Source organism: Trematomus bernacchii, unplaced genomic scaffold (assembly GCF_902827165.1).
Source record: "Trematomus bernacchii unplaced genomic scaffold, fTreBer1.1, whole genome shotgun sequence".
Classification (NCBI taxonomy): domain Eukaryota; kingdom Metazoa; phylum Chordata; class Actinopteri; order Perciformes; family Nototheniidae; genus Trematomus; species Trematomus bernacchii.
The window spans coordinates 5,256,528-5,282,006 of record NW_022987973.1 but is presented as its reverse complement, the minus strand read 5'-3'; the positions used below and the strand labels follow the sequence as shown (position 1 = coordinate 5,282,006).

General features: G+C 40.8%; 2 protein-coding genes across 3 annotated transcripts in view; one reads left to right on the top strand and one right to left on the bottom strand.

The window, feature by feature from the left end:
• Window positions 1-6,265, bottom strand: part of elp4 (elongator acetyltransferase complex subunit 4) — a 51,396-nt gene extending 45,131 nt beyond the window's left edge. Inside the window, exons 1-3 of the mRNA XM_034117071.1 lie at window positions 6,088-6,265; window positions 4,200-4,235; window positions 40-161 (exon numbers count right to left, since the gene is read on the bottom strand). Coding sequence (XP_033972962.1) covers window positions 40-161; window positions 4,200-4,235; window positions 6,088-6,265 — 336 coding nt within the window. The remainder of the gene's footprint in view (window positions 1-39; window positions 162-4,199; window positions 4,236-6,087) is intronic.
• On the top strand, window positions 6,257-18,610 carry immp1l (inner mitochondrial membrane peptidase subunit 1). 2 transcript variants are annotated; one of them, XM_034117073.1, is made up of 6 exons: window positions 6,257-6,452; window positions 13,213-13,323; window positions 13,431-13,519; window positions 13,857-13,926; window positions 17,790-17,900; window positions 18,477-18,610. In XM_034117073.1, the coding sequence occupies exons 2-6, from the start codon at window positions 13,219-13,221 to the stop codon at window positions 18,522-18,524; spliced, it is 423 nt and encodes a 140-aa protein (XP_033972964.1). In that variant the 5' UTR covers window positions 6,257-6,452; window positions 13,213-13,218; the 3' UTR covers window positions 18,525-18,610. The 2 variants fall into 2 exon arrangements, with proteins under 2 accessions (XP_033972964.1, XP_033972963.1); XM_034117072.1 differs by having other exon boundaries at window positions 13,800-13,926.
• Window positions 18,611-25,479: the final 6,869 nt, after the last annotated feature.

The following is a 25,479-nucleotide window of genomic DNA, read 5'->3' as shown; positions in this document are numbered from 1 at the left end:
TAAATCACACTTTGAGGTATAAATAATTTCCTCTCATACCTGTAAGATGTCATCTGGGTTATCCTGAGCCGCCGCCACATAAAGTTCATGCCGACACACGACTCCTTCTGCCAGGAAGTATTTTAGGATCATACGAGAGTAGCTATCATATCGGTCTTCCTCTAATAAAAGAAACAAAAGACAACAACAATACAAATTCAGGGTGAGTGGGAAAGCTCAAATAAACACACATTCAATGTCATACTTCTAACACTGCCAACAAAGCCTAACTACACGTTTCAGTGATAAACTAGGTAGAACATCTTCCCTATGAGAAAAATATATCACTCTCAAAACTATCATTGGATCTGGTCTCATTCTGAACATTCATTCAGACACCACAGATCCGGAAGTTTATGACCACATCATAATCGCTAACCCTAATTGATATAAGGACCACACTTCGAGCTATCTTTTGAAGGGAAGAGATGAAGTGGGAATCGACATGGCACAGAAACATGGGTGTTATTGTGTGACCTGACTATCAGAGTGGAGCTGACATCTTTAATGCTCTTGTTAAGGTCTTCACAGTATTCCTGTCCACTTTCACCTATCATAACCCAACCCGCAGCGGAGGTGAGGGGGAGACACCTGTCTTAAGCATTCACCTGACACCTCCCCCTGAACACAAAGGTACCCCAGTTAGGAGGGAAACTGACAAGAGGAGGCAGAAGCAGGATAAGATATTTCCTATCTTCAAAATGCTTTGCGACATCTGGTTCAGTTGAATCTTTCTGCTTTTTGTGTGAACTCTGATGGCAATGGCAACCTTTCATTATGTTTTGGCAAACATTTACATCAGGTGTGTTTATTATCATGAAAGTAGGTTAGAAAAGACAAGTTACCCAATATACTTTTAAACACAGTTGGAAAGAGTAAATATCATCTTGTAGAGCTGACCTTACAGGCTCATATAGAGGAGTGCTTATTAAAGCATTAAATGGACAGACAAGCGATTCTGAAAATGAACATACTTTCCCAAAGGTATCCTTTTCTCGGTGCACACAAAGCGGCCACCCAGTCATTCCACAAGCCAAACTCACAAAAAATGCGTGCATCATCACCATGAACCCCCCTACTAACAGGGCACATAACTCTACCCAGCATGCCGCTGCTGCTTCCTGTCACAATCGTCATTTTGTAAAGATTTCATAGCCCTTTCCGCACAATGACAAACAGTGGGCACAAGGACAAAGGCAGCACTGACAGTTTAAGGTAATGGGCATACAGCTGACAGCTTGGGAATGACATCCTGACGTGTCATCCTTAAACATCCGGAGAATTCCCCCCTCCCACGTTCCCGGTCTATGTCCTCACCTACGGACTTAGGATGGCACAGGAAATTCCAGGGCTCTTCAATTTGTTGTCGGTGGGGCTCCCTGTTCTCTTATTGATGGGTTTCTAGGTCAGCAGGCCTTTGTGGCTTTCAGCAGGCCCCACAAAGACTCCCAGATGGGCCCTCTCAAGATGGGGCCTATTGTGGCTGTGTTTCTATGGGAGCCTTACAAATGGAACCTCCAGGAGTCATTAGGCTGTTGAGGCGGGGGGTAAGGGAGGGGGCGGGAGGTGGCGGGGTATACAAGCAACAGGGGGTGGGGGACGGTCATATCTTTGAGGTAGATCAGTCACTCTGGACAGTCATGGGATGATTTTTTTCTTCTTTTTTTTGGCAGATTCTGACGATGGTTTGGATGAGGGGGGAAACGCCTCTGCTTCATTTGCCTTCAAACAGGCGAGAGTCCTGAATCATATCTGCTGAAGCCGCAGGGGGAGGAGACAAAATATCTAGGTCAGGGTGATTTCCCCCTTGTATGAATCTTCGGTCTATATCATTTCTATTGAGAAGCCGAAAGCCTCATTTAGGCCATACGGCAGGTAAATGCAATTTAGACAATTAATAAAGAAAGCCCTTAATCTTTAAAGTAATTAAAACAACGTACTACTACAAAGCTGTCATAAATACCAATCAGCCGCATCTCTTGAGACCGATGAACTGTATATGTATGACACATTTCAAGCTTCAACACGTAACCTTTGTTTGTCTTTGTCAGAACATTGTTGTTTATTATCTTGTATCTATTCTTGTTGTGTATTTTTAATTGCTTTTACAAACATTTTATTGTATTGCATGTACAGTACTTGTGCTTTAAATGTCTTCAGTTGTCTTAGTATCTTTTCTGATTGTGTTTATTTTTTGTTATGGTTTCTTTATAGCTTACCTTTATATAAGTGTTAGTAATTATGATAAAGTAGGTAACATTCACTGCACCTCATGTTATTATATACATATTTATTCTACTTTCTAACCAGTTCTATTTATTTTGTCAGGGTTATAATTATGATGAACTACTTTCAAACCATTTGTCAGTGTTTTCTACATCAATAATAAATATGCCCAAATATAAGATTAATTAATATTCAAAGTGCACTTCACAGCTTTGAAACATTTAAACACAAAACAAATAGGCCACATTTAAAAGTAATTATTATGGGTACGTTAATGGGAAAACACATTAACTTAAACTAATGGAATGAAAGCGTACATGGTCAACATAATAAGAAGCTTTGTTCCTTCTATTACAAAAACACCAGATGAGAGATCTTCAGACAGCGGCCATACTGAGCGGATCCCCCTCGAGTTGACAAATCTGGAAGGACAGTTCAAGACACTTCAAAGCCGACAACAACCAGCCTGATAATTTTATGTCCGTGTCTCACAAACAGGCCATCACAGCTAAAGGGGCAGACTGTAGGAGACGACTGCCTGAAACACAAACAAACACACACTCCAAACTACCCCCCACCCCATCACACCCATTCAAAAAACACAACAACACAGACAGCCTACTGTCCACACACACACATTGCGCTTTCAGAGACACAAACACAAGAGAGCTCACACACGCATTTCACCTTTACTGTGTCTCTCATTACCAGATGAAACCAACCGTGCATTGATTCCCAAAATGGAAGGGAAGAACGCATTAGTGTATAATCACTGACTCCTGCATCGATTGGGGGGGTGAATTAAAGGGCAAAGCAATATCATCAGTTGGTATAGGCCTTTGCTACACACAAATTACAGCTTCAAGGGAAAACAAGAATACCTTAACCTTACTGTCTGCCAGTGCATATAGCCTAGCCTATGATGAATGATAATAATAATAATAATACAGTGGAAGACATGTATGTGTCTAGAAAACCCACTTGCTTTGAATGTACTTCCGAAAACTTCTACATAACATATGCAGATGAGCATATCAATTAAGGATCACAGTGTGCGTGTGAACACCTGGGATTCTAGCTAGAGACCTTCAGGTTATTACAATATTTACCACTCTGATAGACAGTGACACACTAACCACAAAGAGCCTGAGAACAGACAGGCAGTATCATTAGCTGTGGCATGCTAAAAAGTGCTATTGAATTCTGTTTTGGGTTGATATTTGATGTTTGGCTTCACATGAATATAACATATTTATAATTATGGGTGTAATTTATCTACACAGGTTCTTTATTGAGAGAGTTGCTAAAAAGCTGAAGGCTATAATGCTTCAGAAAAAGAATAGCACTCTTGCATCTTTCTGGGATTGAGTATTAAATAGAGTAGATAATGGATGATTCTAAACACCAATGCACTTACGTCTACCAAGGTATCTTCATTTACTGTAACAGTAATTCATTTCAAATTTGTTTTTCATTGTTCGGTTGAGAGCAACAAAAAGGACATGGCTTTAGGTATTAAAATGTTTCACCTAAGGACTATGATAATCATTAAAAACATTCAACTTATTCATGAAGCCTCCAGACAAAAGATGCTTAATAACGTTCAGGTAAAGACTACTGTGTACCATGGAGTCCCATACACTCAAAGGCTGTGTTAGATAGCCTAGAAACAACCTGCTACAAAATAGTGTAGAGCCCATAGCCAGAAAAAACACCTTCTAAACAACATGCATAGCTACGTAAAGAGCATAGAAAAAAAAAAAAATAACACTTTGAAGCAAACAAATTGGACAGTGAAATCCAGCAACACCCCCCTTAGCTGTGATATATTCACAACATACCATGGCCTGTGTGACCTATTGCTTGATTAAGAAAGTCATCATTCCATTAATTAGGACCTTTAAATTATTGTTCAATTTCTCACGCAAGCTCACCTATGAGAAGTACTGTTCCAACTGCTAACCCGCCACCTGTAAAAAGAAAGGAAATTGTATTTTTAATTATATCAGTCACATATTACAGGCACTGGATCAATGTGAACCACTTTGAGCCGCCCTTTGGCTAACTGCTGCTTCCTTCACTCTCCCCTCATGTCTCCACAGCTGCGGATTTATCTTTATAAGAAAAGAGCCATTTTTCACAGCAGGCATTTTGACTTGTCATAGTAGGAAAAGCACAGATGTTTATAATAACAGTAATAAAGGCTGTGTTATATGCAAGTGTCCAATTAAGCTGTGACAATGAGCATGACAACAGGACCTTGAAACTGAAGCAGATAAAAAGAATGTGGCCATCATTAATTGTGTTATTTACACTTGTGCCTCTCCTACTGGGACATGTCAAAATGCCTCCTGTGGAAATGGCCAATTGGAGAAGTGAGCATCTGAAGAGACAGCTGACATTTGGCTTTCACACCGTTATGGCAAGAGTTGTATTAGCTATGTTAAAAAACGAGGACCTTTGCTAAACTAAGAGCATTTCAGGACAGTCCTTGATCACTTAAAACAATACATCCACAGGAAACGTTTCCTATGTTTAATTAACCCACATTGCTAACTGGTCCTGCTTGATATTGTAAAGGCTGGTAATATCAAAACTAAAATGGCCTCAAAAGGTTAAGGCTAAGAGTAAAAAAGAGTCAGCTGTTGAGATGCACATTTTGCATCACGTTATATAAAATAACTATAACATTGATCAAATAAAATGCTATTTATGTCAACAACAACAACAAATAGGCAGGTCACAATGATTATATTAAAGCATTGTTACATTTCTGTCAGAAATCCTAACATAAGTTATACAAAATGCACAAGAAGAGAATAGTTTCCCTTTTCAGATATGATGACACGAAATTCTAAATATTTCATTAAAATGTCCTGACTAACAATTACCTTAACTTGCAAGATTTATTTATTTTATATAACGGGGAAATACACCATAAAAAGTTTGGAGACTTGTGATGTATTGCTTTAAATATGGCTAAATATATATAGAGAGAGATTATACCCATCCAGGCTTCAAGAATAAAAACCAAATGAGGATAGGAATAGTTTTTGTGTACCTTATTTAAAGATCACATACTTTTAAGTTAAATTACGTTAGAAACAACAGCAGTGATGTTCCTCTTAAAATATTAGCATCCTATTATTGGTACACTGTTTCATTTATACAGATAAACTCCTCCTAATCACACTTAGGCATTATAACTTGTTGATCACTCTGCTAATGTGGGTCTAGTTTTGATATATAGGTTTTGCGGTCTGATTTTATGTTATGTAGTTGTGCGTTGAGATAGAATAGGGATAATACCGTTTGTTGGGTCTTTTAGAGCTTAAAGCTTCCGCATTTTTGGCATCAGCATATGGAAAAATATATTTTACAATGTAGTAAATGTAGCACTGCCACAGTTTAAAAAGTGCTCTGTTACAAGAAACAATCCTGTCTTTTAAGTCGTATTTAGGATCTAAACATAGTCAAAAAATAAAATGTAAAATTCCTGATTATGTAGAATTCAATGAAATACCCTTACATTCAATTTAACACAAATATTATAGTGGTTTGTGAACAGGTTCCAACTAAATGTGCCTTAAATCTACATAGTATCTACAATGCTAAAATTGCATTTCACTGAATTCTGGACAGGTTGTATGGCCCTGACAGTGACAAAACTCCATATTCTGTGTGAATCATACATTGCCCTTTTGATAAAGTAATACGACTAATTTTTAGCAGGCTGAACTTCAGGGTTTAGCTAACGTTACATAGAGAAGCACAGTTAACCTTAGCCTTTGTAGCTAGCGCAAATGCTAACATCAGACTGACCGAGCAGATAGTCGAGTGACGTGACACCGGTGGAGACTAAGAGCTGTCCATTTTGAACCGAGGGTCTGGTACCAGGTATGGAGATTAACTTGCTTCTTGTTTTCTTCTGAAAACTCGTATTATTGAACGGTGATCGTTCAGCTGAGGGTTTACCCACACTGCTCATGGGGGCAGCCATACTGTTTATAACGTGGTGACGCCTGTTCATGTTTTGGAACGTGTTGTCCAATCACCGAAGACTTTAGTGGCGCTCGACCAATGAGGGCAAAGATTGTTGTGGGGCCGTGTGAGAGGTTTGACGGACGTGATTTTTCAAGTTGTTGTGGTAAATGAATGGTCGGAGCATTGAAACACTAAGTCAGTAGGTAAGTAAAGCTAAAGTCACTTCTTATATGTTTTATTTTGTTCACATAAGTGTCAGCTTATGCGCTCTTTATAATGGCCCGCCGCTATTCCGTGCCTAAAGAGTCACCTAACTCAAGACTGTGTGTCGCTTTGACCTTGTTGGCTCATTTCATTACATTACAGAACCTGAAAACTGTTTTACAAGCAGCCCCTTATTTTACAGTCACAGCCCATCTCTTGTACAACAGCCTGAGTAGACATAACTTCAATTGAACTGAATGTTAATGTGTTACATAAGAACAAGCTGGCACAATATTCAATTCTTCGACTTATCGTGTAAAAATGGAAAACATACTACACATTCATGAATGGGACATTAGGTTCATTATGCAGGAATCAGCCGTACACTGAATTGCTTCGTTGCATAATGGATTGCCTTACGTGTCTTAAATGTTCCGAAAACTAAAACTGTTAGTGACAAGGAGAATATCTGAGTCTTTTAAAAACACACAGCAATAGGTAAATGACTTGCATAGCTCACACCTGTATGTAAAGCAGCCATAACTACCAGAAAGTCGACTTTTTAAACAACGTTTTGCATTTATGATTTACAGTTTGTGCAAATATTAAAATGATGTAGTTCAACAGCAAGACATAGATATAACATCTATATGTGCCTGGTAGCAGTTCCATGTAAATTGATATTAGGTAAGGTATCTTCTGTGCAGAGCTATCAGAGTAAGGTTTTCACTACACAACTAATTTACTTGTATTCCATACTCTAAGTTAAATTCATCTTGACTTTGTTTATTGTGTGTTTTGTCTCTTTTTGGACATTTAAAATGTCCTAGTTACTTTCACATTCAAGCCTACATGATTACAACACACAACCAAGTATTAACTGTATAATCTATTTTAAATACTGCACATTGTGACTACTCTTTTGTATGCCTAAGTCTCCAACATGAACAAAAACTAAAATACTTTGAGCTTATTCATGTTTTTGTAAGACAGGTTTAGGGCTAAAGTATGGATTATAATGCAGCACTCTGCAGCTAACAGGCATTTTCAAATATCATAGTAGGTTATGGGAGGGTAAATCATTAAATGAATCATGGATCTATTCCATTTAGCTGTATTGAAAGCCATTTTCAAACGCCAATAGCCATCATCATTTTCATTATTTCTTTCCTAATATGACAACTCAAAATGTCTGATGTGAGAAAGGCCTACTTATCAGGGAAACCTATTTTTAATATTTTAAGAATACTCAGATACTCAGTTTGTCAGATCAGGCAAACCGCTGACAGGGGAAAATGACCATTCATTGTGTATGATGTCCACTATTAATACTAGCTGAGTGATGAGTGATCAGTGTAATCCTTAAGGCAGCTGTAACAAACGTTTTTGTGGCTGAGATAGGCCAGAGGCAGCTCAAGATCACAGGACAGTGTAAGGCTCCCGAGGAGGCAATAGCCCAACTGCTCACTTTACAAATGCTCTCAGCAGAGGCAGTCCTGCTGTTTTGACAGCACTGTTGAGATTTATATGTGCTGACAGGAGACCAAGGGAATATATCATGACTGACAACACTGAGCATTGTGGAAAGCCTATACGAGACAAATAAGATGCGAGACTGACCTGCATCTCAGACAGAGGAGAGCTGGCTTTAGCAGTGCAACGTGCAGGATGTAGTACATTTCTGTGGAAACTTTCTCCACATCCTCTGCACAGTGCCAGTCACCTCATTTCCAATTGTCTCGAATCCCAATTTAACCCATGGCTCTGTAGCACAATCCTGTGTGTAAATACTGCAGCCTAATTGTAGAAAAATAACATAATTTCCCCCCTTTTTAAATATGTAATCTGTGCATGTTGGTGTTTTTTCTGCAGTGTTTTTGTCCGTTTTATCAGTCTCTGTATCTGATTGAGCTATATAATGGCAGCAGTCATAACATGTCAGACTTTTCCTGGTCAGATTGTTTTGGTTTCTTCAGTGTAATTCTGCCATCAGTGTAGAACTGCGAGAAGCAGTACACTTCTTGCATCCGGAGGATGCAAGATTATCATCAACATGCAGCCTATTTGTTATTTTAGCCACAAAAGTAAAGTAATATTCTAAGGACTCAAGTACAATAAGCATAGGATGGGTTTTGTACCCACCTGATGTTGTCAAAGGATTTTTCCATTTATTCAACATCCCCTGTTTTGAAAAGCTGTATTTAGATTTGTTGCTAATATGGCATGAAATACAGCAAGCCATATTTAGTTTGACTTATAGGATAGAAAATAAAATGACAATAAAGAGAAAGTAATTCATTTAGAATGAAAGGAAATCCAATTCTTAAAAATCCTAGGTTTGCCTTAAGGTTGAGGTATCTGTCATTAGCTATTGTCAAATATATATGGGACATTGTTGTCAACAGGCAAGTGCCAAACACAAACTCCTTTGTGAATCTGATATAACACATGATAATATCTCTCAATTCTCTCAGCACCAGGCCAGCAACATGCATTCGCTTTGGTCAATACAATAAGGCTTAGTTGCTGATTTTTCCATTCTATGTAATTGGCTGGGGACTCTGTCAACCCACACTTCCTTTCAATTCATAGCAGTTGTATTCATATCACTTGGCTATTATTTGCTCTGTCTGACCCATTGATTGTAGGTTTAAACCCTCAGCTCCTCAAATAGTAACCTCGCTCAGCTGTTTCACGGCTATGTTGCCGTTAGCAACAATGAAAAGAGCAATATGGAGATCAGTTGCTTCAATAAAGCTTCTGATAGAAGGCAGACCTAAAGGAGATGGGGGCTAGACATGGTACTCTGTGACTGGGACTTTTACATCTGTCACTCTCCATCTTGCCAGGTGTCTGTGTCTAAACCAGCAGGATTATCTCTGATTGGACTGATAGTTGAAACAGACCCCCCTGGTTTCCAAACCTCCTCCCTTTTATAGATCACATTAAGATCAAATCAAGCTCTGCGCAACAGGACTAATGCCCCACCCTCCTCTGCCTTCTGCTGCCCAGAGGAAGACATCAGAGGTGGGATTGGTCCCCTCTCTGGTGCTGCCTGCTCCTCCAGACTCCCTTCCATCTGGGATCCTCAGGGAGAAAAAGAATATCTGACAAGGGGCTTGTAAGCCTCTTAGCCCCCCTGTTGGCCAGCTCTCTCTCAGCCCATGTTTTCCTAATTTAGTTGTGTAAGGAGTCCACTGCAAGGCCCTTATGTGATGTTTGGATTGGGATTCTCTTTGTGACTCTAATAGACTGGCCATGTTTTTCAATTAACACTCCTCAGCCAGTGGCAGGTTCAAATCTCTTGAGACCAGTAGCGGTAATTCCTTTATGAATATTTCCTTATGGCTTCAATGATGCGTGTTTAATCAGGTATCAATGTTGATATGCTGTTATTGACTTCACCTTCTCTACGTTTTTTTGTCTGCTGTTCCTAAATTAGCTTAGTTTGCACTAAGGTATTTCAACGACACTTGGCAAAACCCAATAGAATTGGCTGTATAACTTCAAAGGAAAAAAGACAGTTAACGTTTTTATGAAGATATGAACGCTTTTTTTTCCCAATACACAAGTGTCATTTTTATAAAGTTAAATATAATATATATAATGAAATTACCAAGAGTATCTTTATCTTTGAATCACAACCATTAAAGTAAATTGGGATATTTCCAAGGGGCATTTTATTGTTTACATCCTGATGATGCATCCCATTTGATGTTATGAAAGGACAATAACAACTTGTGCAACACTTCTTAACTTTTGAGAGACAGCTTCTATTTTCTAGTGGTTTTGTCTGTCAAAGCGTCTTCATTAATGTCAACACAGATGGCAGAAATATGCCTTTGTTTAAATTGTATTTGTGTAGTGTCTCTAATTCTACATTTAAAATGCTTTTGACAGCTTGGTGGACACATTAATAGGCATCCCTGTTATTGCTGCACTTTATGATTTCTCATAGTTGGTATTGGTAAAAAAAAGAATGTATCTACTTGTGATCGCTCTGCCCTGAGTAACGGGCTCCCCCAGTAAGAGGATCACAGAGTTAAACACACAATGAAGTGTTTCTATCCACAGCTATTCATTTGGGATCCCCCTCTTTTCCCCACTGTAGCGCTGTGCTGTGACCATGGGAGGCCGGTGGCCACAGATGGTTCTGCAGAGGGGGCTGCGCTGACTTTCTTTGTTTTCCAATGAACATGTTTGGTGTGTAATCCTGGATTAACAGAGAGACTTTGTGTTAATTCACAGCTGTAATACAGCATTCGATTAATATTGGTGCTCCCCAGCACACACATGGGCTGGGTATTAGGGGCAAGAGATAGTGTGGGTTGTCTGACTCTTTGCCCTGGGGAGTTAGAGGTAATAGAGATCTAATCAGAAGTCTCTGTGGATGTCCACCTTATTCTGAATCCCAAAGGAGTCACTGCGGCTCAAATACACTTCCTATGAAACACATAGGTAATGCTTTTGTCTGTGCACAGTCACACCACATGCGCACACACACAAGCGCACACTATCAATGACAGAGGGTGCCTCAGAAAACCAGGCGGCTGCATATGGACTCTCTTGATATCAGTCACTGGCCGTGTGATCTTGTTATGCAAAGTCCCTTAATCCCTACCTATGATGAATGCAGGCTGGAATGGAGGGGGAGCTGAAACAGAGATATGAGGGCAGCTGTAAGGGAGGCCGTCCACTGTGCTCTGCGAATAAGTGCTAGCAAAGATTCCTGATCCCCAGCCTAGCAGAAGGAAGAGCACATGTGAGATCATGTCTGAGAGTACTTTACAGTCCTGCAATGACAGAGATGCTGCTGGAGGATGCTGAGGGCAAGACAAATAGAGTTGAACATGTCACCTTAGTGCAGACCTAGAGATTCACATTAACCTTTAGACCACTCGCTTCCCTACAGAGGAATTATAGGGCCAGAGGTGTCATTGTACCAGCTGTGGGAGGACTGAGTTTATAGTTCCCGTGGAAAAGAACCAGAGAGCAGAATCTGACTGGAAAGGGGCACCTCATTTGGGCCCTGTGCTGAGCGCATATATGTCCCTCTTCACCTGTTATTCAGGGTTGCCAGGGGTGATCAAGGAAAAGTGGAAAGGCAGCACGCAGGGAGGTGAAAGGATGAAGTTGGTCTTTTTTGGATCAGAGAGGATGGTGAATGGGCCAAGAGACAAACCATGCTAGGGATGAACGAATAGATAGAGGGTTTAATAGGTGGAATATAGTTGGCATGAATGAGAGAGCATTGTGTGTGTGTTTGTATTTGTGTGTGAGAAAAGCAGAGGGGGGTAATGGGATTAGGGGTAACACCTTTGGCAGGGCTGGGAGAGCCACCTGACACCCGGTCTGTTGGGGACCTGGGGAGAAAGGGGGGGTGGAGGTGGTGGGGCAAGGGAGAAATTGGGGGTCTAATCCGTGTCCATCTTTGGGAAGTCATTCCCAGAGCTCTGAGGATTTGGGGCTTTGGTTTCCGCTCTACTTGCTTTTGTTAATAATACCCTGGGAGGGAGAGAAGACATGGAGAGAGAAAGAAGGAAAGAGACAGAAGGAATAAGGGAGACGGAGAAAAATATTTCTTTACCCTGTGGCGGACTGGCAGGACGGCGGCCTGAACTATAAAATGTTTGAAGTGCAGACTAAACCGAGCTTTATCTATTCTTCTCAAAAACATACAGTTTCAATCTGTTTGTGTATTTGCATGTGTGTGTGTGCAGGTGAGCCAGCGTACACACTGAGCACGGCAGTGTGTAAAGATTGACTTACTTTCTTCTCTCCGAACAACAGGTTGCAGCTTGAGTAAAAGTCAATAACCTGAGTGTGGCTGGGATGTTTGCTCAGAAGACACACGGTCCTTGTGTGTGTGACAGAGTGTTTGCAGGGCGGGCGGACGGGTGCTGCTGGGGGTGTCTCTGTGTTTCTATGGTGCTGACAGAAGTTGATAACTGCTCTAATGATTGTGGTGGTAGTGGAGGCAGCCCGGTGTCAGCAGCTGGCTGCAGACAGTGTGGAGCTGCAAGGCTGGATGTGTCACAGCCTCCGTGTTTGTTCATCACCTGAGCGCAAGGTGTCGATTGGTCCATCCTACACAGGAGCAAAGTTCAGCGCAGTTTTCGGGTGTGAACCGGCCGCTCAGCCTCTGAGAATGAAACACCAGGGAATGTGCCATCTTAGCAGTAGGCCAACTGTGACAACCTTGTCCACACCTTTTAAGAATTAAACCCAAAACAACTTTTGTTTTAGTAATCTTGTAAAAGACATAAGCCTACCATAAATGGATCAGAAACTAAGCCCTTTACTCACCACTGTATGTTTAATAGGGCTCCACAATATATTGATTTTAAGGAGAGTATCAGTAGAAAAAACTGCACTTTAAAATGTAACTATCATTCTATTATTATTGGTACCTTTTGTGTTTCATTAAAGAATTTAATGAAATAATACATTTTTGAGCAATCAGTGTTTCGCCTATATACAAATAGCGGCGGCTCCGCGCTCACATTTTGCTGGGTGCCTTAGCACCGCTGCTATGACTCCATCCTAGAGGAAACACTGGCAATATTTGTATTTTATCTGGATACTGAAAAACAAGCAGAAAGGAAGGGTTCATTATAAAGAGAACTGTAAAATATCAGACTAAATATCGCAGAAAATGTGTTTATTGCATGTCATAACGTGTAACCCCTATTGTATAGAGCATGATAACAATGTACTCTGACATTGTGTTATAACCTCTGGTTGTGTTTTGTTTTGCAGGTGGAGATGTTCCGCAGTGTGCTGGGAAAGACCTTGGGCTTTGTGGGCTACACAGTCACGTATGGCTGCTTTGCACATTGTGCCTTCGAATACATTGGAGAATTTGTGTTGGTTCGTAGATTAATGTTACAGAAATAATGTCCAGGCCGTTATTTTTTTTCTCAAATCCTGTCAACAAATGTTTGCACAAAAAAAAAAACGATGTATTTCTTCTTCAGTGTTCTGGTCCATCCATGGAGCCAACCATCGTCAACCATGATATTGTGTTCTCTGAACGGATGAGTCCTCGGCTATGCAAAATACAGAAGTGAGTTCCAGTCAATGGATTCATATGCATTGGGCAAAAATAGAACTAAACATGTCGGAATATGTAGAGACATTTACAAATTATATTTTCTACCTGCACGATTTTAAATTCTAATTGTATTTCCTTTCTTGTTTCTTAGAGGAGTTAGGAAAATATGGCAGCATTTTTTTTTTTACAAATATACATCATAGATAAAGCAAGATATTTTGGCTTTATTTGTGTGAATTACTGCACTCTGAGGTGTTACAAATTAATTGATTTGTGTATGTTTTCTTTTCAGGGGTGATATCATTATTGCAAAGTGTCCATCTAACCCTAACATTAACATTTGTAAAAGGGTAATTGGACTGGAGGGTGACAAGGTCTGCACAAGTTCCCCATCAGATCTGTTAAAGGCCCACACATATGTGAGTATGTTTACATCTTTGTCATGATTTCCAGACGCTTTTCTTATACTTTCCTGATAACCATCTTTCTAAGGAAGGTACCTTGTGGCAGCTTTAGAAGGTTTTTTCTCTTTTGAAGAAGAAAATGTTAAAATAAAACAGTAAAAGGGAGCATGACTAAAGAATGTGTTTACAATAAAATACTTGTTTCATCCTAAAATGACGAAATCTCTATGCATAATGCAAAATCGTCTCTCAGTTTGTCTTTGGTTGTCTTTGTGTGTGTGTACCACAGTCTATAGACTATCATAGTTGTTTACATTTTAGACGGCACACATCCATTTTGTGTCATTGGTCAAAATATCAGCTTTTGACAACACCTATATTTCCTCAGAACAGTGATAAAACCACAGAGTGAGCAGGGGTTCTGCTGCTGAAACCACTGTCATTGCTTTTCTATTACTACTCTCCCCAACGCCCACAGCTCAGGCCTGCAATCTCTCTGAAGCCTGTTAGAGTTAGTGCCAGCCGAATGGACAGACTGATGGGTGGGCGGAGGTGTGTGTATGTGTGTGTGCTTGTGCGTGTGTGTGCATACATCGGCAAAGCAAAGGTTGCGTTGAATGTTTTTGAATTTATTGCGTATTTTATAGACTATGGGCAGGCTGTTGAATGAGTTCAGAAAAAAGCATAGCATAAGGCCAAGCCTGTAAGTGTCATTCAACAAATGAAATGAGGAATAAAGAGGTTTGTTCTTCTACTAGCTTCATCCCCAACCCCACATACACAGGAGCGGACTTGTAACAGGTGACATCATTGGGTTTTCACTTGTGATCCCAGGATGAAATGACGGTCCAGTTTGAGTCATTTTTAAGTTTCCCACTAGGTGCACAGCTACTAAAGTTTTGATTTATCTAAAGTGCACAACAAATTGTCTTGCACATAAATGGTTTTATCATTTGGCCAGCCTGACTAACCATCTCATTGGGTCTGTGAGGGGTAGTCACACTAAATACAAGCTCCAATGTGTCCCCAATAGCACTGATAGCAGAGATGATACTGTGGGCAACCTCTTTAACAATCATGATGTTGAAGCTTTCGGAACTCGCATAAAGGACATGGTCGTTTTTGGACGTCCAGAATCTCAGCAAAAGTCAAAGGAAGTATTTTTCCCAGACTGGACAAAACGTCATGCTTTTAATAGTGGCCAGAATTGATTAAAACAATAATTGAAATGAAAAGACACACCTGCATAGCTAATGTTATTCTAAAGTCTAACAGTTGTGAGCATCACAAACAATGGAGGAAGCTTAAAATAACTCTTCACAAAGCTGATTGTCACTGAGCTTTTTTGTTTGTTAAAGCCTAATAAGCTTTCCTATGTACAATTATTTCATTATTTCCCAGGAGCAAAACCATCGGCTTCATGTGACAGCATTGGAGGTAGCTGAGAAAACACCCGCTGACAATATAAATGTTTGAATTCCCTCAGGGAGTTTTTTCCCCAGAGGATGTATGTTTTGTCTGTGACTATTAGGATGGTGTTTGGCATTAGGGTTGGACCTGTAAAGATGAATTTTGAAAGCCAATGTTAGACCCTGTTATCACCTCCTTTTTTGTCCTGACAGACAGGCAGGTCCTCTCCTCCCTCAGACATCCAACAGGCGACTAATTGCCCTGTCACCTTTTAGGAATCATTTCTGTGTCTGAGCTATTGTGTCAAAACAATGACACTTGATCCCAAATATTATAGCAAAGCGAGGGAGAGAGGGGGGGACAGAGGGCGAGATGAAATGTCCCCATACGTTATGTTCTTTGCAGTAAAGATAGACAGAGAGATATAGTAAAAGATGATCTCTATAAGCCTGTATGTGTTTAAGCTAAACATAGTTCACTACCTCAATCATGTTAACGTAATGAGCACTGTAATGGTGTGGCTGTTTAACAACACACCTTCGCAGCAAGGAGAGCTCTAGTTTCAGTGCCTCTCGACACGTCCTTGACAGGTACACAATGCCTCACTTTGACCCAGCTTACAACTGCAGGACGAGGGCAATCTCTGCCGTCCATCACACCAGAGCCGCCGGCAGGGTTGATCAAAGTGACTCTGCTTCTAAAAACGATATAACTATAATGCCTGAACTGATTAATGATTTAGGTATCTCCATTCCACCCTGTCTGCAGAGAAGCTTCACAAACCCAACGGACGTGCATAGAAACTTTAATGAGGCTCGTGGCTTTGTGGTCATTTACAGGTGCTTGAAACAGCAGTTGTCTTTGAAAAGAAGAGTCAAGGATGGGGCATTATCTGGTTACACCGCTGTTCTGCATTAACCTAGCTTTAATTCAGAGCCTAACCTTTTGACTTACTATTTTTTGTCCCCCCTCATTCACACACCTGCGACTTGCAAGGTGATATGCATAAGCTTTTCTCCTCGTGCTGCCCACAGTACAGCAGATCAAGTTTCAGACCTCTTCACTTTTTCACTTTTCTGAAATACTGCTTCGTTGATCCTTAAAGTACTTTTCTCTTTATTTATGCTTGGATTTCTCTTTAGGGTCATTTGTTTGACGGGGCTCAAAATCAAACCGCTTATTTCAGCTGGTGCCAATCGTATTGATCGATCGTCATAGAGGTATTACTGAAACTTGATCCTTAATAAAGCAGAAGAGATGTTGACAGTGACTAAGAAAAGTTTCCTCATTTCCAAAAAGTGCTGCAGCTTGAAATGTCTTAATCAAAGCTCCATGTCTTAAGGATAAGTACAAGAAAGATTACGCTTTTTTTAATAGAAGATGCAGAGAAATGGGGGGGTTCTGGTTTGGCAGATGACAAACGGTGGTGTTTCTTTTTCCTGTGCTTGGGAGCCAGCATATGTTACCATGTTAATGAGGTGTAATGGTGGGAATCCAGCATGCTGACATATGGTTCTCAGATGACTCCTTTAATGATATTCATTTGTGTCGTCGTTATTCAGTGAGTTGTTTACCTCGTGTTAGGTCAACATGTCAATGGCTCGTGATTATGTCACATCATCTGTCTCAATTATCGAATATGAAACAAAACGCAGCATCCCACAGTAGGACTGAAGACTTTAATCAGAGAGCAGGGTGATGGGACTGAGAAATACGAGCAGATGCGAAGATGTGACATCACCTCAGTGTGGATATTATTATTTTTCCTTATTCATGTTATTCTCTACTGCAGAAGACTTTTGCTGTTAAAAAGTTAGGCAACACAAAAATAGACTCGTGGATTGTGATGCCCATTATGACAATATAATGTGTTGTTGATCCTGTCTGCACATATAGGGGGGACAGCGCACTTAATTAGGGCCTTGACAAGCCTACTCTCCTAAAGTGATGAGATTAATCATAATTGGTGTCACTGTGAATTAGAGCCCGCTTGGATGAGCGCCCCACTGGCAGGTCAGAGCGCGGTGGAGACCCTTGGACACTGCTGCTAGCCGAGGCTTAGCCCTCTCCGTCTCCCTGTTTCCCTCTCTCTCTCTCTACCCAGCTATCTCAGACCCCTCTCCTGCTCTGCCCTCCCTGGGTAAGAGGGGCGCAGATCTCAGCCAACAGCCTAATGACCCCGTTTGAAGTTCTTCTAAATCCCCCCGACCCTGCCCGTTACCCATGACCCCTCTCCTAAGACGGTTCGGGGTTAAAGAGGGACAGGCAGGTTTGACGTTAAGATTGGCTGAGGAGGCAGGGCCGGCCGAGGCGTAGGGGGTGGGGTTAAGGTAGATTCTCACTGCATAATGGATTAACTGACTTTTTCGTGTTAAAGTTAAGTAGTGCTGCAACAAAAATATTTGTGGGGTGAAACAGTCCACATGTTTATGTTTTTCCTCTTTCCATGTGTGTGGTGATGTTTTTAGGTTCCAAACGGCCATGTATGGCTAGAAGGGGACAACCTGAAGAACTCCACTGACTCAAGGATCTATGGCCCAATTCCCTATGCCCTGATCCGAGGGCGTATTTGCCTAAAGGTAACTGGGGTTGTGAAATGCATGTTGCGAAGTATTTATTTTGTATTAAAAAACAATTGTTCTTCATAATGAGGAAAATAGTTTGATTACATCTTTCAATAATTGGGTCCAACAGTGCTAGGTGTTGAGCTCCTTTTTTTTCTTCATTTCGTTTTTCATTAGTGCAGTATGGCCATATTTAAGCACAATTGAGAGACGTGAGTCAGTTGGAAGTTCAAAGCAAGTGTGTCTGATTGACCAAAGCCTGGACAACATATTGTCTAGCTTTCCATTCTGCTGTGTTGTCATGTCACTGGATGTCATAGCAACCACGACCCTGGAAACAGGTCAGCCAACCTTCTGTCCCTCTGATTGGACAGCGGCACTCCACTGGAGGCCCTATAACGACAGCTGATGAAATAACAAGATCTTCTATGAAGTCAAACGCATTATTAAAAGGCATATTAGCAAATGTGTCCAAAAAGGGAGATAAAGTGTTGCACATGATGCTAAGGAGTCATTTATGTAATTTTGTGAGTGTAATCGCTCTTTTTTTTTTTTAACCCATTGTTTCTCTGTAACCTTTGTCCCATACAGCTCTGGCCACTGCATAGTTTTGGGAGCCTCAGTGAACGCCCAACCTGACGGATCATTAAAGCCCGGAGTGACTCAGACTGACTCATTCATCATTTTGAATAAAGCTGATATTTATATAAATGCATATTTTAAAAGGTAGTTATTCTTTTGGTACTCAGTATTTTAAAGGGTTAAAACATCATGCAATCATACATTATACTTGCTTCATCTTTAGATATTTTTTTTGGTGATAAGGCCTTGTCATCTGGGGCTTACATTGTGCTGGATGTGCAGCACTATACTATAAAAAACGGCATTGCGTGAGCAGCCAATACAGCTGCGTCTCTGAGGAACTGCTAATGGCAGAAAATGGGCAGCACAAGATTAATGTTGGATATCGTGCTCATTCAGTAATAAGACAAAAATAATTCAACGTTTTCAATATAAATATGATGGGATGGGTACTTATTGTTGAATTGAACTGTTTAATTTAATTTGCTCTGAAATGCACCCAAACAACTATTTACAGGACAACTGAACAATTGCTTTAAACAAGGATATCTGTTTCTCTATAAACTATGACCAAAGGAAAGTCATGCTTTTAAAAAGATATTATTAATTTCATGTTTACCCTTTCTTAGTATTATGGTAAAACAAAAGCTCTCTTATCGTTTAATATTTCATTAGGCTGCCAAGGCAATTGAAAACATGTTAACATTTCCCATTTAACCATACAATATTAATAAGCACTTAGTAAAGGCCTCACTCACCACTGGAAACAGCGCGTGTGTCTGTGGAACCAAACCAGTCCTACAACCAGTATTCAACATGCACTTAAGACACAGCATTATTATCAGCTTCCTGTAGTAACCAAACATCATGTAAATGTGGTTTTATCTTGTTGGGGTAAAGGGCTAAGAAGAAACTGGTAGTTAGATTGCTGCCAGTGAAACCAAAGTTCTCAGTCATATCAAAGTTTAACCAGGTTTCTTACAGGATTTTAAGAGGAGCGCATGTGCATGACAAAGAGTTAATGGGAAAAGTAATGAGGCAGTAAGAAGGAAGCATTACTGTAGATGTAGGTCTTGTGTTTTGTATCTGAAATAATAAATAAGCTAAAGCTAAAATAAATGAACAAAAAGTTTCCACCTCTAAAAAGCAGGTTAAAACTATTCTCTCAATAGGGAGCAAGCCCTGGTGCAACACATAGTGACTTAGTGAAAGCAACAACTTCTGACCAAGAGTTAAAAACTAAGATGGTTGTGATATTATATTTTTCTCCAGTCTGCTTAATCTCGCAAAAAGGCCTGCACTGCATCCTCATTTTAAAGCCTGCTCAGCCCTTCTTGTAAACAGAAACATAACTGCACATTCACATACTGAGCTGTGGAAGCTCAGCTGGTCATTCTCCGAGGCAGAGAGGGACTCTTCTCCTTAGAGCTCCCCAGGGGAAGTGAGTCCTCGGCAGCCGTGGGTCCCTGTCCAGCTGCCTCCTCTGTCTGGAGGGGGCCAGAGGGTCAAAGACAAGGCTCCCTGTGACACTGAATTATCTGCCTGAGTGTGATTGTGCCTGCTGGGAGGGACGCTGAAGATTGTGTGAGCGTCTGTGTGTGTGTACACATGAAAAATATTTATGTAGGATTTTGCTTCAAGCACATCTTGGTTTCTTAATGTTTAATATTCATCTGCTGCGTGTCAACACGGTGCCAGTGTTCAGCTGAAATGCTGACACAAGTAATCTTAGCGTATACTATACTGCCCCATAGAGGGAGCTCTCACTGTTTATTGTAAACCAAGGTCCTGGTGGATGACAAGCTCTTTATGATTGAATTAATGTTAACACGGTAAAAGCTGAAGATTGGGGGATTCACACCACCTCAAGTACAGGACAAGTATTTCCCCTCTAGATGAAAAAGGCCAGCTTTAAAGTTACACCTGATCAGACTCTCCTCATATAGTACCTACATTAAAGCTTCATATTACTAGAAGTATATAGATACATCCTGTATTTTTGCCTTTGTTGTTGTAGTTTGAGTTGTGTCAGGAGACCAGAGTTTCAAAAAGATGACCGGGCAGAGGTGTATATCCTTATCATGCTGAGTGGGCACAAAGCTGGGACTGAGGCAGGAAGAGATAGAGATCGGAAGAAACGGACAACAGACAGCTGTGCTGAGCTATGCAGCACCACAGAGTCAGGCTGTGTGCTGTCAGCGGGCTGAAGTGTGTCTGCTGCTCCGTAACAGAACAGGGGGACAGAACACATGTATTGTCATAGTGTTGCTGCAGTATGTAGCTCTACATCTAAAATATGAAGTAAAGGGAGTTTTAAGTTTTTGATATTACTTATTAGTGATTGCTATCTTGCTATAAATGATTGCTTATTTCTTGTTTCTGCCAAGCCGAAAGATACACTTTTGAAAGGGTCATCTTTCTAACAATGCAGCGAACCAAATTTATTTATTCATGCATTATTTTTCATTGTCAATCATGGTGCCTACATTACCCACAATGCAACAGAACCCACAATTGCATTGGGACATTGACGTTTGTTCTTCTTGTAGTGGCTGGTACATCAATGTTACTGTTAAGTTGCCAGATATTTGTGATTTATCTTTTACTAGAAAGAAGTCCTTTCATCGGGGAAAATGAAGAGCCATAGTGTTTTATCTTTTGTCACCTCATCCAACCCATGTAGTTAAATATCATGTATGCCTTACTTGGGGTCCAAATCCCTGGTAAACTAATTATTAGTAATTCATCCCTTTGTGTTCTTCTCAGGATGAACGTTTTAAGAAAAGGCTTTCTCTATACCGCTGTAATCATGCTATTGCATAAAGTGACACAATTAGCAGAGCAAATTACCCTGATGAAGTGCATATTATGTTAAGTTAATAAACAGTAGCTTTAGGTTTATTTTTCTTGGCCTTGTTTATATACAGTATGTTTACCAAGAGCCACATCAATTAGTCAATAATGCAAGGTTACTAGTAGATTCCTATTTTCCTATTTTCTGGGCAATTTGGATATTCAAAAAATATTTGAGTAGGTTGATATCCTGTAAGGCCATTCAATAAATACCACCATCATTTTCCTTAAAAACTTTTTTTTTAATTGGAGTTTTGCATTGTGAGGACTAATAATATTATTATTTGCATTATTTCTGTTATTATTATTATTATTCAGTATGGGTCCCTCGTACTTGCCCCCTCTACTGTGTTTCCTGAAACTGTTGCACTACCTAAATAAAGGAGTTAAGCAAGAGGAAGATGAGAAATAAGCGGAGGCGGCAGACGGGACAAGAGGGAACTGGAGTGGAGAATAGTTGAATATGGGGTAGAGACGGGAAGACAGGCAGTATCTGTTTGCTTGATTCCTTGGTTCATTTCAGGTTAATTGAATCCTTTAAAAGCGCAGAGACACGTGAAAGAGGAGAGGGAGGTATGGGTAAAGAGAGTAGAGAACCGCCCGTCACCGGTAATGGCCTGGTTTGTTTGTTTTCATATCCATGGTAGAGAACGTGACCCAAAAGTAAACTTGGGTCAGACGCTGCAGCATTACTCAGACAGCCAAATGTCTCTTTTAGTGCTGTCTGCAAACAAAAATATCTGTGCTGAGGACGCACTACCGGCACGAGGTCACTAATGAAAACTTATTTAGCCTTTATCACTCTAAACTTTTGACTCTCAGTAACGAAGCAATATCAATTAAACTGCTGCACGAATTCAACCATGCTTCAGTTCTCCTCCCTCTCTCTTTGCATATTCCTGTTCTATTGATGCATCCTGTTTTCTGCCTCCTCTTTTCCTTTACTCTCCCATCCGCTCGTGTTGCTGTTAGCTGATAAGGGAATTGCTCCTTTCATTGACGGATCCTTTGATTCTCTTCTTTTAATCAAGCCTGTTAGTACTTCTTAATTAAGACATCACAGTCGCGTTTGATCACACTTTCTTTTCTGTGTGTGTGAGAGAGTGAGAGCGCATGAAAAAGAGTGGGGATACTCTACCGGTCCCTGTTCGGTGTGTGAAGATGACTGAACAGCTTCAAGTGGGGCACATACACCTCCTCCAACTCTGTTCTGCCAGCCCTTGAGGCATGTGGTGTGTACATCTCCCAAGCCAACAGGCGTCAACCTCCAGAGATCCATACTAGACAGATGGTATTGGAGGCTGGGTAGGACGGCTATCGAGCTCCCTACTGTCAGTTTGTTGTGATGATCACACACACCAGGCTGTCAATACTCACAGACCACTAATCAAAGAGGTTGAAAAAAACAGCCCAACACAAAGAGTATTAAGAAAACTTTTGCTGGATTTCATTAAAGAAGTGAGTTTATGAACTTCTAAACACAAAAAGTAACACTTGTACATGTTTGATTGTGTTACCACATTGTGTGAATGAAGTTAAAAGGACAGTGACGCACAGGGTTTCGCACGAACATTAGTCCGCCTTTGGCCTTAGTGTTTTTCCCCCCTAAAGGCAGTCAACACTATTAGTGCTTCTTCCCTCTAATGGTGCGGGTGGGTGGGAATATGTGTTAGTACAGGGTGGGGGGCCTCTGCTGTACATACAGTACACTCACTGAGGGTCCTAATGGAAAGCTATGGGACCTCTATCCTCAGGCAAGGAGTGATGCATAGAGGAGAGGGTGGGGAGGGGGGGATGACAGAAGCCTTAGCCTGACAGGCCTGACCTATATCCCTCTTTGCTTAATAGAGAGAGGGACAGAGTAATTGGCAGACACACATTTGTAGTTAGTGGCTCCTATTCTTTCTGGAGAGTGTTTTGTGTGGTCGCTATATAGAGCAAAAGGCGAGGGTGTGGAGAATTCCTCGTTACTTGAGTCTCTTGTGTGTCACCTTTGGAGCCAAGTTAATAAGACAAGTCTTGCCTTGACACAAAAATGGTCTGCGTCATTAGCATGATCATAAGTCCAGTGGCTGCAATACTGAAATAAACTAATCTGTCTGTGTTTCTCTCTGATGGTCAGACAATTAGTCAGTCATCTGGTGTGAGCGTTTTTGAGTTATGACACGAATTATTGTGTGTGTGTGTGTGTGTGTGTGTGTGTGTGTGTGTGTGTGTGTGTGTGTGTGTGTGTGTGTGTGTGTGTGTGTGTGTGTGTGTGTGTGTGTGTGTGTGGTGTGTGTGTGTGTGTGTGTGTGTGTGTGTGTGTGTGTGTGTGTGTGTGTGTGTGTGTGTTTTTTTTTTTTTGCTGTGGTCCCCCTGGCATGTACTGGATCCCGTGCTGGGATACGCAGCCCTTTCTGCCTGGTTTACTGATGGGGGCTATTCGGCTTCCAGACAATTTAGCAAAGGAAACTCTGCACAACAAACATAAACAGACACAGAATGATCCAGGCAATAACAGAGAGAGCACACACAAAGAAACGCACAAACGCAGCCAGTGACACACGTAGATATGCAAACAAAAGACAAAGTAATTATCATACATGAAGGTCACGGATGAGCACATACCACGCGGGTTGATCCGGTCTCTTATTCTTATACAATCTCTCTCTCTCTCTCTCTCTCTCTCTCTCTCTCTCTCTCTCTCTCTCTCTCTCTCTCTCTCTCTCTCTCTCTCTCTCTCTCTCTCTCTCTCTCTCTCTCTCTCTCTCTCTCTCTCTGCGCTCTCGTATTTTTCTAACTACAGATTCTCCTCTCTGGATTAGAGCTTGCAGCTTCCCTTTCTCTGAACATGGAGTCCATTTGCCCCTAAGGTAGAGTAGAGCAGGGGCAAAGAAAGGGAGAAGAGAAAGAATGGGAAAGAGAGAGGTCAGGATGGAAAACAACTTAGATCTTTAGAGCAGGACATGGGCCCGAGTGGCGATGAAGAGCTGGCATGGGGAAGCAGAGCATTGCGTGTGTGTGTGTTTGTGTTCCTCTTCGGTCACTGTAGTTCAAAAGCTGAACCGCGTCCAAGCCTTGGTAATGATTCAGCCGGCCACAACAGACTACAATAACCAACAGTCTATGGCTGGCCAATTACTGTCCGCCGCAATTATATTTCCAATTCAGAGGTAACAGGGGAAAGTGGCCCAACTCAACTAATCATTTCGAGCAATTACTTTTAAAACTAATTAGAATGTCAGGTTTGGCTGTGCGTGCCTGAGCTCGGGGTAGGTTTTTGTTTGTGTTTTTGTTGCTGTTTTCACTTTGTCAAATGGGTGGACTTGAAAGGAAAGAGCAGGAGGAGGGGGCAATATCAGCAACAGTGCAAGCCAAACATCAACCGCAGCCATGAATTGAGAGACTTGGTCATTATGAGGGTTTGGTGGGTTCGGGTGAATCCATTGTGCAAGAGATAATACTGTGTTCATTCTGTCGATGCCAGGCACTTTGCTGGACTGATAAAAAGGAGTTCTTGGTGATGTCAGCTGAAAAGCTGTGAGAGAGCAAACAGTCCACAGATCTGTGGAGCCTCTGAACTAAAGAGACACAGAGTGAGACAGAGAGGGACGTGAAGGACATGCTTTGTCATCACACATTATCAAAATAGTGTTGGTTCCACTCTCAAGGAACTTAAGACTTTAAGTGAATTCAAAACAAACTGAATGAAAGGTTGTACTGAAAAGTTAATGTACTGTATACTGTAAGTACATTTGAAAGGTCAGACAGTAGACACTTGCATATTGAATTTGCAATAATTCAAAAGCATTGTTTGCTGACATTTTGTAGATTTGTATCATAATGAGATCAAACCGTGTCATGTGTTGCAAACTATTTTGTCAAAATTATTAATTTCTAGCTAATTGTAATTAAACCTCAATTAAACCTTTTATTTGTGAGAATATGAAGAGTTTACACTGACAAAAGGGAAAAAAGTGGAACAAAGTGATTTTCATGGCGCTTTCACACCGGAGTACTTTTCATTGTCATTCTACTTAATACACGTATATCTGTGGCATTACAATTAAACATTTAAATTAGTTGTCCAGCCCTAAAATACCTGAGCAGGTTATTGAATCACTGAGCAAACAATTAGACTGCACATGCAATAATTGTTAAATGTTTCTTGAATGTG